The 15,631-nt window shown below is 50.4% G+C and overlaps 1 protein-coding gene across 22 annotated transcripts in view; it reads right to left on the reverse strand.

Moving 5' to 3' along the window:
- The window catches only part of PTPRS (protein tyrosine phosphatase receptor type S), a 156,473-nt gene that overhangs the window by 93,627 nt on the left and 47,215 nt on the right, over positions 1-15,631 (reverse strand). For all 22 annotated transcript variants that reach the window (XM_071727895.1, XM_071727897.1, XM_071727903.1 and 19 more), the window contains one exon: positions 2,714-2,871. In XM_071727895.1, coding sequence (XP_071583996.1) covers positions 2,714-2,801 — 88 coding nt within the window. In that variant the 5' untranslated portion in view covers positions 2,802-2,871. The remainder of the gene's footprint in view (positions 1-2,713; positions 2,872-15,631) is intronic.

A 15,631-nucleotide genomic window follows, 5' to 3' on the forward strand; every position in this document is an offset into this window, starting at 1 on the left:
TGAAGGTGCTCACTGAAGAGGTTTTATGACTTGGGCTGGGTGCATGACCAGAAAACAGCAAGGCTTGGTTCTGTGCCCAGGTATGTCAGCAGTTTGGGAAACCATTCCTCTCCCTGGACCATCCCCAGCACTCATCTGTGCTCTCTGGTTTTTGAGCAGCTCCCAGGAGCACCAGGCTTGCCTCTTTGGCTGTGCCACACATCAGGGCACAGCTTTTGGAGAAGGCATCCCTTGTCTCACTGCAGTTAATGCCCATTGATGTTACTCATACAACCAGCCAAATCCTTAACAAAATGGTAACATGTTCCAGTGAATGAGAGGAGGCTGAAGATCATCAGGGAGCTGGCCATTTCCAGTTCTGTGGTTGCCCTTCACCACACAGAAAAAACAAAGAAAGTGTCCACATGCAACCAAAGAAAAAGGGAAGGAGCAGGTCTGCTTTATACCTTCCAATTATTCTCCTCTTCAGCTTCATGAGGAGGAACAGCAGGCACAAAGCAGTGTGGTGCTTTGGTTTTTTAAAATTTCAATAGCAGTTTCCTTTAAATAGAATGTTCCTGCCACAGAAAGATTTAAATCACTGACGGAGATCAATTAGCCTCAGAAACAAGGGAAGTATTTTAATGGCCCTTTGATTGCAGAGGCCACAGCTCCTCTGTGCTGAAGGAGGAGGGGAATCGGAGCTTCCAGCCCTGAGTTTTGCTGCAGTGGCAGACAGTGCCCTACCAAGATGGGAAGGAAGGTGGTTGGTGCCCTCCCAGTGTCCCAGGGATTTTCTACCTGGGATAGGGGCTTCCCAGCAGGACAGGGGCACTGCCTGGCATGGTTGCCAAGGCCCTGCAGCCCCTCTGGTGAATGAGGGCAGGAAATGGGGTCAGCGTGGTGGCAAGCACCAGCCAAATGGAAGCTGGCCAAGGGATTACAGGAGAGGCAGTGTGAGAGAGCCCTAAGCCATCTGATGGGAGAGGACATTGTCAGAATAGAGTGACAGCTCCTCACACAGTCTCTGCAGTTGTGACAAAGCTGTTTGGGGAGCTCTGCAGCCCAGTTTGGATGGTACTAACCAGCCTGGTACAGGTCAGGCCTCTCCAGGCAGAGTTCAGCAGCCCCTCCAAAACCAGGAGCTCTCAACTCACCATCACCAGCTGCAGAGCCATTCAAACCACTGGCATGTAACGAGGAGCACCTCAAGGGCAGAGGAGGTCAGGGAGGTGCTGACAGGCTCTCCAAGTTGCGAGAAAAGCCCACGTTTGGCCCAGCCTCATCTGTAGGTCCAGCAGGTAAGAGCAGCCTTGCCTCAGGCACCCACTCCTACAATCTGCACAGTTCCCATGTGTGAGCAGCAAGAGGAAAGAAGAAAGCACAAAACCTCACAGTTCAGGATCCAAGGACACTGCAGAACTGCAGAAGAGTGAAACCTGTCTGCTAAGCAGCGACAGATTTCAGCAGGGCTTGGGCCATGCAACTGGTGCCTTCTGTGCCTGAGCAGCATCAGCCCTTCCTGAAGGTGTATTGCCACCCAAAGTGCTTCACCACAGTCAGACAGCATGTGGGATCTTCCAGCTATGCTGGAATCTCTGAAATCTCATCCCAGAGAAGCAGGAACAGATTAAATCCAAACCAAATCCACAGAAGAACTGAAGTCACAAGGCCATGCAGCCCAGCTCACTTCCCAGGCTTACTAAATGCAAAAGAACAAAAGGGAACATTCACCTTTCTGCACGTGAACGTTTCTCCCTGCTAAGAGGGGCTAAGCATGAAACCAAACAAAACTCAGGAATGAGGCAGGGTCAAACATAACCCCACTTGCCTACTGAAAAGAGAGAAAGCACTGTTCAAAAAACAAAATCTCCCAGCAACAAAAGGTTGAGGATCTGTTCAATCCCCCGTGACCGCGTCATCTTAATAAACCCCGATAACGAAGCGATTACATTAAAGGCTGTCAAGGGCTGTGCTGACCAGAGCAGCCCTCTCACCAGCTTCAAGCAGCTTTGCTGGGGAGGTAAAAAAAAAAGTCATAATTCAATCAGCTTGGAAGAGCCTATTCCCCACTGATCCCGAGTGATCAGCCTTCATGTTGAAGGAACATTACATTCAAGCTGCTGAAGATTTCGGTGCTTTTTTTTTTTTTTTCTTTCCTCTTTTCATTTCTTAAAGCAAGAACTGAAAGGCAGCAAAGATAAAAACTGTGTTAAACTGGAACTGGTCCACTCAGGGAAAGAAGAAACATAACGCTCTTTCTTTGGAAGCTGTTCTGAATCCAGCCCCAGCGAGCAACATGACAATGGTCACTAGAGTCTGACAGATGTCTGAAAGGCAAGAGCGGGAGAAGACAATATGGGAGAGTTGGGTGGAGATGGGGAGGGAGAAGGGGGAGGAAAGCTCCAGGAGAAGGAGGAGGAAAGCTCCAGCAAGAGCTGTCAGGCAGTTCCCTTCCCTCCTCTCCAGCTCTCTGGCAGCCTCAGGAGCAGTCCAGGATTCAGAGCAGGCTGTGAGGACCTGACTGCACAAAATGTCCCTCTAAGGTGGGACTGGGAACAACACAAGGCGCAGGTAGAAAGTTAAAGATGCTGGATAAACAAAACATCCTCAGATACCAAGCGGTCCCTTAATGCTAAAAAGGTGGGGGACGTGTTGCTGGCTCTAAGCACTCAAGTCTGCTCCTGCTCTTCTTCTCCAGGGGTGAAAAAAGAGGGACAGCAGAGTCACTTACTTTCAGCCACGCAGCCTATCAGCAGCACGGAGAAGAGGTTCACGAGAGAGACCAGCGAAGACATCCCCGGACTGGGAAGGATCCTCATCCTCTGAACAGCCTTCAGCCCCAGCCGGGGGTCAGCAGGACTCACAGTGTCTCCCCAGCGTTGTCACCACCTGCGGATGCACAAAGGCAGAGGAGAGAGGTCAGGAGAGGAGGGAGGGCAGAGGGAGCGCGCAGCCCAACGGAGCCTGGAGAGGCGGCGGGATGCTGAGAAAGCCACTGGTGTGCAGGGGCTCTGTGGAAGGCCCAGCAGCTCTCGGCCTTGGTGCCACCAAGGTCTCAGCCAGCTCCATGGCCAAGAGAAGTAGTGTGGACACGGGCTGGGCTGCTCCAGTGTCCCCTGCTCAGCAGGTAATGGTGAATTTCCAGGCAGGCACTCACAGAGGGAGGGAAGGGCACAAGCAAAAGCAGCACGATCTGGAGGCACCGAGTGTGCAGAGCCCCTGTTTAAAGTTTAACACCCATCAGCTTCCCTCCCTTCCCCAACACAGGAGAAAGCGTAGCACTGGCCAAGCCGCACATGAGCAGTGAGGTGTGAAGGGATCTGACCTGACAAGGCCCAGGGACCCTCTTAAGGGGTGATTTTTCCACTAAAGCACAGGGAGGGCGAAGAAAAACTGAAACCTCACACATGAGAAACCCAGGAAGGAGAAAAATAAAAAATCCCCCACAAGAGGGAAGATGAAGCAGGAGATATCTCCCCCGTGTTCCTTTTTGTTTGCTGAGAATCCATGAAGTTGAGGGAGGGATTCTCTCTGTGCCCTGCAGCACTCACCCTGACACAGCAAACCTCAACCTCAGCCCTGATTTCCGAAGTGCCCCTTGCAAGGCAAACACACACTGCTGAGTCCCAGGCTTCTTACCATGGCTGGGATCACAGCAGCTATTCTAGCAGAGTCCCTACCCTGCTCAGTGCCTCAGTTTCCCCACCTAAAACACACAGAGGAATCCTGCTAGGGAGCTAACATGAAACCAGGAGAGCCAAAACCTGGAGCAGGGGGTACAAGAGCTGATCCTGACAGATCCTGTCCAGCAAGTAAACAGCTTCCAAAGGACAGGGGAGAGATTTATCTCCTGACCACTGCTGCCCTGGGCATGGCAGAAGGTGGCTGTAGGACAGCAGCTCAGCCTTGTCCCTTGTCCTGCCTGCTCCCCTTGTCCTGCTGGCACATTGCCATGGCGACAACTCCTGGCTCCAAATGGAGCTGCCTGCTTAGAGCTTTATCCTGATCTCTCTGCAAAGCTGGAATGGCATTAAGGGAGCTGTATTCTTAGCAGCTACCCCAGTCCTCTGTGTCAATACTGGTAAATGCTTCTTCCAGTGACAGAAGTGAGCTTTGCCCCAAAAGGGCCAAAACCAAGAGTGAAAACTGCAGGCACAACCTCCTCATAGGGTCAGCAGCTCCGAGGTTCCTCCGCCAGACAGACTCTGAGCACCAGAATAATGGGTCAGAGTTGTGTGAAGGACACCCTCAGATCTGTACAGATTCCTTCCTGCTATCAGTTACCCCAATTAAAAATCAAACCCGGGGCTTATCACCTTTTGGAGAAAAGCCAGGTAGGAGATACTGCACAGTGATCAAAGGCTTTAAAAGGACTAAGGGGATAGTGAGGTACTTAAGCTTCCTGATACACATCAGGGTTTGAGACCATCAGGCAGTGTGAAGGGGCATTTTAATCTTTTTCTGTCCCATTAACTCTCCAAGGCTGAACAGTACAGAAATAAAAGCCAGGATAAACAAGAAGTCCCCATATGTACTCGGCCCTAAAGAGCAACTTTTCAGAGCAACGTTTGGACTTGCACTTTGAGGATTACAAAGCCTCTGCTGTGAGCTCTCTGCTAGTCTGGATCCATCACTCCACAGCACTGGCTTGTGAAAACCCAGCATAAATACTGAAAGTCTCGCAAAAAAAAAAAAAGAGGGAAAAAAAAATCTGGATTATACCACTGGAATCTCATCAAGTGTTTGCTCTAGACACACTCAAGAGAAACAGGCAGAGGTTCCAGCCAGACTTCATGTGGGGTTTGCAGGGTTCCAGGGTGCAGAACAACACACTGGGGTTTCTTTTGTTGTTGTCAGAGCCAAGCAGAGACCAGGAACATCATGAATAGCTGTGATTGTAACTGTTAATTAAACTGGGGATGTGGTATCAATGCCAGCACAACAAATGGAACTGAAATGCTGCTCGTTGCTCCCTGCTTCAGTTAGGCACCTCCTGGTTCCCACCAGTGAGGCTGGAGGGGGAGAAGAGCAAATATCCTCCCAACCATTTTAGTTCTCTGTATTTAAAAAAAAAAAAAATAGGGCTAGCTCAGCCAACACTTTACAAAGTCTTGTTTTTCTTTATCAGAGCAATATCACCACAAACACAGCCACCAAACATCTCCCTGAGTCCTGCCTTCTCAACAGGGCAGCACCACTGACCCTTTGCAGCCCAGAGCAGCCAAGAGGCTATGCTGTCCCGTGCACCATGGCCCCAAAGTCCCCCCGAGGATGAAGCTGGATGCAGGCATGGCAGGGAAATGTTCTGCCTCCTCCAAAGAGAGCAGCCTGGCAGCTCCACTCTCCCACATGGAGCCCAGCTTTTCTTGCCATCCAATAGGCTCTGATAGAGAAGGTCTTGTCCCACATCTAGTAAAGCTTTTCATGCCATATAACAGGCTTGGATAGAGAAGGTCTGGTAAAGGGGATGGAGCAACAGCTCCAAGATTAGAGAAGGAGATGCCAGAGGGTGACACTTCCGCTCCGGTGCTAACGTGCTTCCTGAGCCCTTGATGGAGACAGAAAGTGCTGGCAGAGATATTAGGACATGTCAGCTTCAATCCAGCAACTCATCCTTCAGAGCGGGTACGTCACTGGCTGCCTCCCCCCAGGTAGAGGATTTTCAGGACAGCAAGATGTGCACCCCCCCTGATTCCCCTGTGGGTATCAAGGAGAGACTGGGACAGGAGTTTGCTGTTTTCTTGGTAGCACCCTGGCAATAGGGAGTCTGGAAAGACTCCTCTCCACTGCACAATCCAGAACATGCAGTATTTGGAAACCCAGCTACCCTGCCACAAGGCCCTCCTGCTGGTGCTGGAGTCAGGTGGGAACTGGTTGGGTGAAGGCTCAGACCACAAGAGTTTCATCAACCCATCCTCACCCATCCTCTGTGTGTGCAGAGCTCACCTGGTCTGTGCTCTTCGGAGCAAGTTTGCAGCACTCCTGCCTCTCTGCTGAGCACCCAACCAAGCTCCTGGCACCACACAAGTAAACATAACAGCAGTTCTCCCGCTCTGCTCCACGGACCTGTGAACCCTCACTAAATTCTCTGGCACAGGATCTGCTGCAACACAAACAAACACATCATAGACCTCAATCCTTGCTAAAGAATGTAATTAAGTGAAGCCATGGCCCCTAGTGGGGTCAGATTTGTGCTAGATACGGTCACATTTCAGGAATAAGATTAATTCTTACAGTAAAGGAGCTCCTGTAAGCATTCATTCTCCTGCCTGACCTTTAGCTCTGTGTATGTATGTGCATCTCATGGGCACCGAGCACAGCATCCTGAAAAGTATTAAAAATAACAGAACTGAGAAATTTCCACAAGAAGCAGCTTCCCCATTGCAGCTCCTCCAGCCAGCACCAAGCTCAAGATCTCCAGGGACCCAAGGGTGCTAGGCACAAAGGGGAAAATGCTCAGAAGCACCTACATTTTTTAAGAGCTTAAGTTCCATTGAGAGTCAAAGGGACTTAACCTAAACCACTAAGACGCTTTTGAAGATTTTCCTCCCAGCAACTCCCATTTCAGAGGGTGCTGGACACCAAACTCCCTTAAGCTACTTTGGGTACTGGAAGGGATACAGGAGGAGGGGGCTTTATCTCCAGGCTAGCTGGGGCTGGCTTAAAGAGGGAGCCTGTGGGAAATGCTGCTAAAAACAAATCTCTGCACGGTTGCAGGCAATGGGATGGGTCAGAGCGCCATATGCTATTTTTTCTTAGCCCCCCCATAGAGCCTATGATTGAAAGGTTTGTCCAAGGGAGGGCTAACACCTTCATTCCAGATTCATTAGAATATAACAAACCAAAAAGAAAATCAGTATCACAAAAATATATTTGGATTTCTCTTCTGTTCCAGCTGCATGCAAAAAGGAGAAAAGCAGTTTTAAAGAAATTCTCTGCAAAAAGTTCCACACAGATCTAGCAGATGATTAAACATCTTCATCTGCAGTAGCTGCTGAGGGAGAATTACTCCCATTAGACATATCAATCGAAGCAAACACCTTGCAGGCAGAGGGCTGCACTGAGGTCTCTTTCCCTTCCAGCAGCACTGGCTCAGTTTGTGCTGCATATTAACAAAGGTCAGTGGGTCATTTCATTTCCTCCCAGCAACCTCTTTAAAGAAAGGAAGAAAAGCTTTTAGCACAACCACCAACTCATTTGTCACCACCCCTGGGGAGATGAGAGATGAAATTTGAATTCACCACCCTACATTTCCATCTTGTGCCTGTCTAAGACCCTGTCCTGGTGACTTGTGTGAGGTGGGCATCTTGCTTGGATCAGGATCCTTGGATCAACCTCCTGGCCCAAGATCCCACTGTGGGACCTTCCCCATGGGTGATGGGGAGGAAGGAGGTGCCAATGTGCTGTCCCTGGAAGCCTGCCTGGCCCGTATCTCCACTCTCAGGTTGCTTTGCTGGCAGATATCTGCCTCTTTTCCTGGGGAAACAGAGCATGAAGACAAGAGCTTCAAAGTATGTGTGTCTGACATTCACTCCTCCCTCCCCACACACTGCTAGCTGACCAGCTAAGCCCTGTTTAATAGGGGGGGAGAGACCAGAGCCATCACAGTTCCTCATCAGCCACTTGAAAAGCAGCATTGGGGCAGAGCTGGAGATGCTGCTGATGCCTCTGACTGAAAAGCAGCCACTCGACCTCCAGTCTTGGTTAGACAGGAAAGCCCCCAAGGAAGCTCACCCAGAGATGGATCTGCATGTGATGGCATCACTGCTGCTCAGGGGAGAGAAAAACACAACCCAAAACCTGTCAGCCACAAAAGCAAAATGCTCGAAGTCCCAGCAAGACCTAGTGCCAGAACCATGCACATCCCCCACAACAGGGAGACTCCCAAAATGCTCTTCAGACCTCCCTGCACCTGCTTAATCATGCTCAGCAAAGTCTCCAAAATTATTTTTGCCTTCTGAGCCACTTCATCTCAGCAAAGACACCTTGGAACAGTGGCAGCTGCACAGAGGAGCAGTCTGCTGGGACACAGGGTACAGCAGTGCTCCTGTCTCTCATGGGACCCCACAGCACCTCAATACACTTCATAAAACAAATTCAACCCCCATCCATCAGCAAAGCTCACCTCAAGACTAGCTGGTGACTTTAGATGGGCTGTGCAAGGTTAGATCTCATGAGACACGTGATTCTGCCCCAAAAATGAGGTGACGGAGTATTTCCAAGTCAGCCCCTTCCCTTCTGAAGCTGCTGGCCACAGTTCCTCCTCTCCCCTCAAATCCAACTCTCCAGCCCACTTCAAAATTCAGGCCATGGTCTTGGCAAACACAATTAGAGCAGCCAGCAGAGCTCCTTCAGAGCTAAGCATGACTGTTTATCTATCAGGGAGTCACTTAGATCTTAAAAATATATATATATATTTACAAGAAAGAGGCAGAGTATTATCTTCCATGGGGAAACAAACACAGATGGAAGAAAAAAAAAAAGAGCTTTGATCAGGACTGTCACAGTCTTGTACGTCGCTTCTCATCCCCAGATCTCCAAGTGCTTTAATATGACAGCATTATTCCTTTTTACAATGTGGGAAACCAGAAGATACTGCACATTCAGACAGTACTCTGAGCAGAAAGTCACACTGCCTCTCACTGCCTTTGCACACACACACTTTCTTCTTTTTTCCTGCGTCATTTCTGGTCCTTCCACACACGCCAAGTCCCCAGCACTGTCCCCAGGCAACAGGGACATTTTGGGGTGCAGCACTGAGGGTGCTGGAAGAGATGTTGCTCCCTGCTTGGTGGCACAGTGAGGGTTCAGCTGTGGTCACTGCAGGAGATCGGAGACAGGAGAGCTCCGAGTTGGGTTTGAATCATCAGGAGAAATTAATTACCCACCACCACACTCCTGCCAGTGACAGCTCTGAGAGGTGGGGGTGTACCCAAGGTGGGAAGTGTTCTGCAGGTGCGAAGGGGACATTGCCACAGCCAGAGGCAACCTGCAGCCAGAGGAGGAGGAGGAGGAAGCACAGCTCCCCCAGCCTGAGTCCCAAGTGAAGGCAGAGCAAAAATCCCATGCTGGCACAGCACTGCCAGGTAGAAGGAGGCAATGCTGGAGTGACCAGAAATCCCAGGAGCATCCTCCTGGACCCACCACAGAGCTGGGATGAAGATGTGGCTTCTCCTCTGCCTCTGTGCATGCAGGGCAGAAGCCGAGCTCTCCACTGGGATGCCCAAAGGTGTCAGGCAGGGAAGAATCTGACCCAGGACCCCATTTCCCTCTGCCCCTTCTCCTCACTCCCACCCAAGCACACCCCATCCTTCAGCATTTACCACCAAACATCCCAAACCTCAGCCAGGCACCCAAAAGCCGCAGCGATCCTCAGCAACTGCATTTCCTTCTGGTTCAGGGTAACGCATTGCAATTCTTTTCTTTTTTTCTTTTCCCTCCCAGGCCTTCCAGTGTTATTTATTTATTTAGGAAGTCGTTCATCATTAGCCCCAACTTCACTGCCTGACAGACTGGGAGTTCCTTGGGGCACAGACCACGTCTCGTCTTGGCGCTCACCACACGCCCGCTGACAGCCCTGGGTAAATAACCATCCTGCAGCCTCAGCACCACGCACCTGCCAGCCTCAGCACAGGGAACAAACACCCTCTTCTGGGAGAAAATCACACTCAAGAGAGGAGTCCCCCTCCCAAAGCACCCGCACCCCAAATCTGGGAGCAGGGCAGGTGGGTGATGCTGGGATTCTGCAACATGCTCAAGGCTCAAGGGCAACCATGGGGCAGGGAAGGAGCACCCAGCACCAAATCACTTTGGGACATGCTGTCAACCAGAATGATCTATGGTTTTAAGAAATACCAAAATGTTTTTTTTTCTTTGGCCCAAATGTTTTCAGTGGGTCATGATTCCTGATCAGAGAAGGCACACATGTCCACTTCTCATCTACAGCATGTGCAGCAGGCTGCAGTTCTGTGGTGCACACACCATCCCTTGCAAGAGATTTAACATGATTTATTGTCAGGTTAGCTGCTAGCAAGGGCAAGTCCTCACACTGAAGTCTTTGAGCTGGCAGGAGCACTAAGACCTCTCCCCATCACAGCCATTCTTTCCTTGACCTGGACAAAGTGGCCATAATCATCATCAGACCTTTTCCAAATCACAGATATCAAACAGGACTCAAACAAAGCAGAGGGAAAAAAGAAAACACTCAACAAAGAGCCCAACCAGACAACATCAACAGCAAACTGCAACAGCTTTTGTTATATCTGGAGACCAAGCTAAGAAACAGCATTTTTCCACCCCAGAAGAAATGAAGGTCCAGATCAGTGTTCCACCTCATGGGGGAGGGAAAACTGCCTGGACTCCCATCTGTGTGTGTTAAAGTAAGAACGCATGAGAAAACTACTGAAAAATGAGAACCCAGTGCCCTCCTGCCTTGCAGAATGACAGGAAGATGACTTGCCCAGGGAAGAGCCCATCCAGATGGCATCTGTCCCTCGGAGCTGGCTAATCCCTCCAGCTTTGGCTCACTGCTCCCTTCACATCACAACTTGGATGCTGCCACATCTTGGAACTTTCTCCACCCTCCAAACCACTCATCCCTTCTGCCAGGTCTGCACAAGGACTCTCGTTGCCACAAGAGGGGAGTGAGGACCCCCTCCTGCATCCCAAAACCCCCAGAAAAGCAGAGACTCAAACCCCATCCCTGGGGCTGACACTACTGCTCCTCACTAGAGGCATCTCAACTGCTGGCAGAAACCTTCCTGGCCTTCCCCCAGCTCCTCCACAGTTTTCTGCTGCCCTATGAGGCCAACTGAAGCTGCTTTCTCACAAAATAGGTGGTTGGGACTGAAGAGTTTTGTGCAAACCCTCCCCTGAGGATAACACAGGTGGGTTCCCAGCCCCACAGCCAGGCCATGAACATAGGAGGTCCTTCAACTGCCCCACAAAGTTCCTTCAACTGCCCCACAAAGTTCCTTCAACTGCCCCACAAAGGTCCATTGCTCCATGTCAGGATTGCACTCATGGGATGCAAGGTGCCCACCTACTGCTGCTACAGCTTTGTGTTCAGGAAAAGCATTTTTCACCAGAGCTCAGAGCCCAAGCAGAAGACAGAGAAAAGATGAAAAAGCAGAAGGGGAAAAAAAAGAAGGGAGGCAGGGAAAAAGAGAGGGAAGGGAGGGGGAAAGAGAGGGGAAAGGGAGGGGAAAGGGAGGGGAAAGGGAGGGGAAAGGGAGGGGAAAGGGAGGGGAAAGGGAGGGGAAAGGGAGGGGAAAGGGAGGGGAAAGGGAGGGGAAAGGGAGGGGAAAGAAGAGAGGGAAAAGAAGAGAGAGGGAAAAGAAGAGAGAGGGAAAAGAAGAGAGAGGGAAAAGAAGAGAGAGGGAAAAGAAGAGAGAGGGAAAAGAAGAGAGAGGGAAAAGAAGAGAGAGGGAAAAGAAGAGAGAGGGAAGAGAGGGGAAAAAAGGAGAGAGGGAAAAAAGGAGAGAGGGGAAAAAAGGAGAGAGGGGAAAAAAGGAGAGAGGGGAAAAAAGGAGAGAGGGGAAAAAAGGAGAGAGGGGAAACAAAGAGAGGGAAAAGAAGAGGGGAAAGAAGAGAGGGGAAAGAAGAGAGGGAAGGAAACAGATTAATGAGGAACATGAGGACAGTTTGTCAGTTCCAGCTTAGAGTGCTGGGCTGGTGTAGGATGTCACATACATCCCTCTCCAGCCCTCTCAGAGGAACAACCTTTGCATGAGAGGCAACTGCTGATCCACTGCCTCTATTTGTTATCTGCTTCAGTGCAGGGGCTCCTTGGAGCTCTCCAGTGAACCCAACACCAAGCACCCAGGCAGCTTGATGGGCCCCAGGGACCACTAACACCCTGAAATTCATTCAGATTTTGAATTATACCTGGGGGAAAAAACAGGAGGACTGTGAGCTACAACAGAAACACCCCAAAAAATCCTCAAACCACACGAATACACACAACAGCCCAAAACTTAACAACAAAACTAACTCCAAAGACAACATTCTGGAGAATTTCCATTACAACTACAGACCCAGGCAAGGACCCCACTCTCTCACAGCAACTCTAACATGAAGTTAGTCTGGATCTACACTAAGACAGAGGAAAACTTAACCCCCTGCTCATCACGTTCAGGGTTTTCCATGGCCAAGAGATGCAGAGGGACCCCCTGTGCTTTATCATTCTGGAAGAGGCAACTAAAGTCCAGAGGCAGGAGCAGCTCAAGCCCACATGCAGGCAAGCCAAAAGCCTTGAGAAAGAAAAATGGGAAGAAATTCATCTCCATCTATGGCCTGCATGTGACATGGCCCCTCCTGTCTGCACAGCCCTGGGCAGCCAGGCTGGAAGATGAGACAGGGGCACTGCAGTCCCTCTGCAAGGATGGAGCAGCTCAGCTTATCAACAACAAAGCAAATGAGAGGAAATAAGAGTAGTGAAGCAAAGATGCATAGTAGAGCCTAATCCCTATCTGGTGGTAAATGAAAAGGATTGTGGCAACAGCAGAGCTGAGGATCTGGATTATTTCTTCACATCCCATGGAAAAGGCACAGTCGTGCTCCAGCGAGGAAGGGCTGGAAGCAGGGATGGCAGGAGGAAGCAGATTGGAAGCAGGAGGGGGATGATCCTGGCTGCTCTGCAGAGCACATCCCAGCAATCCCCCAGCCAGGGAGAATCCTGAGGGTCCTGAGCCATGGTGAGAAGGACAGGGGCTTGTCTGCCTTGGTCCACACCAGGGAGCTGGCTGTGCCACCATGGCTGGCATCTTGCTGAGTACTGATCAGCAAAGTAAAGCTAATCAGGATTATTAGTAAGTGCTGCCCTCCCTGCTTGGCAGGACCTTCACCCAACCTCTGTGTGCTGGGGACAGCCCACCAGGACCTGCTGCTGGCCAGCACATGGGGCAACCTGGCTCCCAGAGCCACTGGCCCATCACCACCCCTGGCAAGGTCGTCTTCACCCCAGGCTCAAGCATGCCACAACCAAAACCAAACTGAGTGCACCCCCCCTGGGTACAGGGATGTCATTCCCTGTCTCCCTTCTCTCCTGTTGGAACTCTCTTTTCCTCCAGTGTCTTCCCTCCCCCCTTCCTTGCCAGGCCTGCAGCTCTGCCAGCCAGCACAGGGGGTTAACCTCCAGAAAGAGGATTTGGTTTTGAGCTTGCAAGACAGAAGATGAGCAAATCCCTTCCCTTGCTCTGGCAGGAATCCTATGTCTCAGACCCACCAGCCAAGGGAGATTAAGGAAGGAGGAGAGAAAGGAAGGAGGAGAGAAAGAAAAAAAAAAAACCCACTCACTGCCATGATCTCATCCAAATTTAGGTGCTAAGCTGGGAGGATGCTGGGTCACTGCTTGGGCTGGTGGAGCCCTGCAGACCAGCAGACACCAGAACCGACTGCGCAGTCTTAGGCTGCAGTGCTCAAGGTCAGCAACAAGGCTTGGAAGCTGTGTCCACACTCTGTGCTTGCCTTCCCACTGAATTCTGACCTGTCCAGGGAAGCCTCTGCCTCCTGTCACATCCTTGTGGAGATCCCCAGCTGTAGCAGGTGCCTCCAGGAGTCACTTTAATGCATCCAATGAAGCCCCACAAAACACCCCACCATGCAGCAACACCCAAGGTGTGCAAGCCAGGAATGCTTCTGGGCTGAGCAGCCCAGGCAGGGCTTTGCTGCAGCCTTCATCTTCTATGTGAGATGCAAACCTAAGAGGCTGCTAAATAAACAGAAATTTGGGGTAACATCATCCTCACAATGCTCCATCTCCTGCCTGGTCTCACCCTGCTGGGTTACTTCTATGAAATCTGATTTTTCTCCCTGTCTGCTCTGAGCAGATGCAGCAGCATGGTCCTGCCAGGCAAAGAGAATCCCAGCCCAGAGGTAGCTGCATTTTATTGGTTAAGATAAAGCAACCCATACACTGCCTGTCCACACCAGGGATGGCTTAAAACATTTATAAGCATTCAGAGAATGGCAACATCCTTCCTACAGCAGGAGAGGAGCTCATGAGAAGAACCTTACCCAGAATCCACCAAGCCTCCACCTGGCAGCCACATCACTTGCTGTTTTCCCTTAACCCAACATAAGGCTTTTTTTGACGAGCTGGTGAGATCATCCAGGTGTCTGTGTTACCAGTCAATCATCTCAAAGATCAGGCAAAAATATTTTTCCTAGGAGGCTGGTTGAGTGCTCACAACATTTCTGTGCTGCTGCACAGCCACACACACACATCCCCCCCATGAGAAGTGGGCAATAATGAAATGTGCAATAATATTTACTCAGCAGGTGAAGTCCATCAGTGTGCAACAGCCTAAGTTCAGCCAGGGAAAAGGATGCTTTTTGTCCTCCATTTTCAGTAAGGCAGGAGGGGCCTCATAAAAGCAGAACCTTTCCCTCTTGAAGCCTTCCAGAGCCCACGACCCCCCTGCTCATCCAACCAGAGAGAGAGCTCAGGAATGACTTGTCCATTTTTGGAGGCACTGAGCCAAACAGGAATGGGTCCAGCAACAAATCTCTCTTTTGGTCATGCTGAAGCCACCATATTGCAGCAAATACTTTTTTTTTTTTTTTTTTTTATCCTTGCTGCACCATCTGGAGTCACTGGGAAACACAACTTTTTTGTCCCCATCAATTACTGAATAGAGAAATCTGTCCCCTGAAAGGCAAAACCTTCTCTCTCTCTCCTGCTGGGAGGTGACAAAGAGCTGAGCCCCCTCTGCAACACACTCAGGTTTTATACAACCCTGAGCCCCAACACTCTCCTTTTTAGGGGAGCCCATCCCAGACCTGTCTGCTCTGCTCCTGGCTTCCACCTTGCTGAAAAAAACAGAGTTTCTTGTGCTCCAATTTGCTAAACAATGGGGAGATGAGGATTTTCCACCCTCTCCCTTTCACCAGAAGCATGGGACCCTGTGACTACTCCGGTGAGGTGACATGGGGCATCTCCCAAGGGGAGGGCACCCTGCCAGTGCCCTCAGACTCAGAACAGGAACCTGGGGATTTTAAAAAAGGCCAAGCACACATCTGCCTGAAACAACTTCCAAATGGGTGATGCTGCCTTGGGTCAGTGAGAGGGATTGACTGACCTTCCAACCTCCCTTCTGTTGTTACTTTCTGTGATTTTTACAACCTCTCTAAAATGGTTCATCTCTCCTGAGTAAATTCCTGCTGCATCCTGCAGCTCTTCACACCAACCCCACAGCATGGGGCTCAGCCCATGGGGAAGAAAATAAGGGGTGGAGGGAACCCCATAAACCACTTGTTAGGAAAAAAAAAAAAAAAAAAAAAAAAAAGTGTTAAGCAGCATCTTAAATTTCTCAGCTTCAAGCTTGTTCATTGGCCTGAATTCATGTCTAGCCCCTGAAGGTGACACTCAGTGGCCAGGGTGACCCTTGCTTTGGAGGGGTCAGTTTCCAGCAACAAGGCCACCAATTAAAGCTTTTAATGATTCAAGCCCAGGACCTTGCTAAACCCTGAGCAGCCGTTGCCCAATGCTCTCTGCTAATAACCTGTGCCATGGCCAGGCACTGGGTGCTGGGCTGCCTGAAATATTTATGATGGTTGTTGATTGCTTTGTTCCTCTCCATCATGATCCTTCCCCAGCCTGGTAGTGTCTGTCACTGCTGGGGTGGGCAGGGCTCTCCTCCCAGCACAC

This window comes from Heliangelus exortis, chromosome 28 (genome assembly GCF_036169615.1).
Source record: "Heliangelus exortis chromosome 28, bHelExo1.hap1, whole genome shotgun sequence".
In the NCBI taxonomy this organism is placed as follows: domain Eukaryota; kingdom Metazoa; phylum Chordata; class Aves; order Apodiformes; family Trochilidae; genus Heliangelus; species Heliangelus exortis.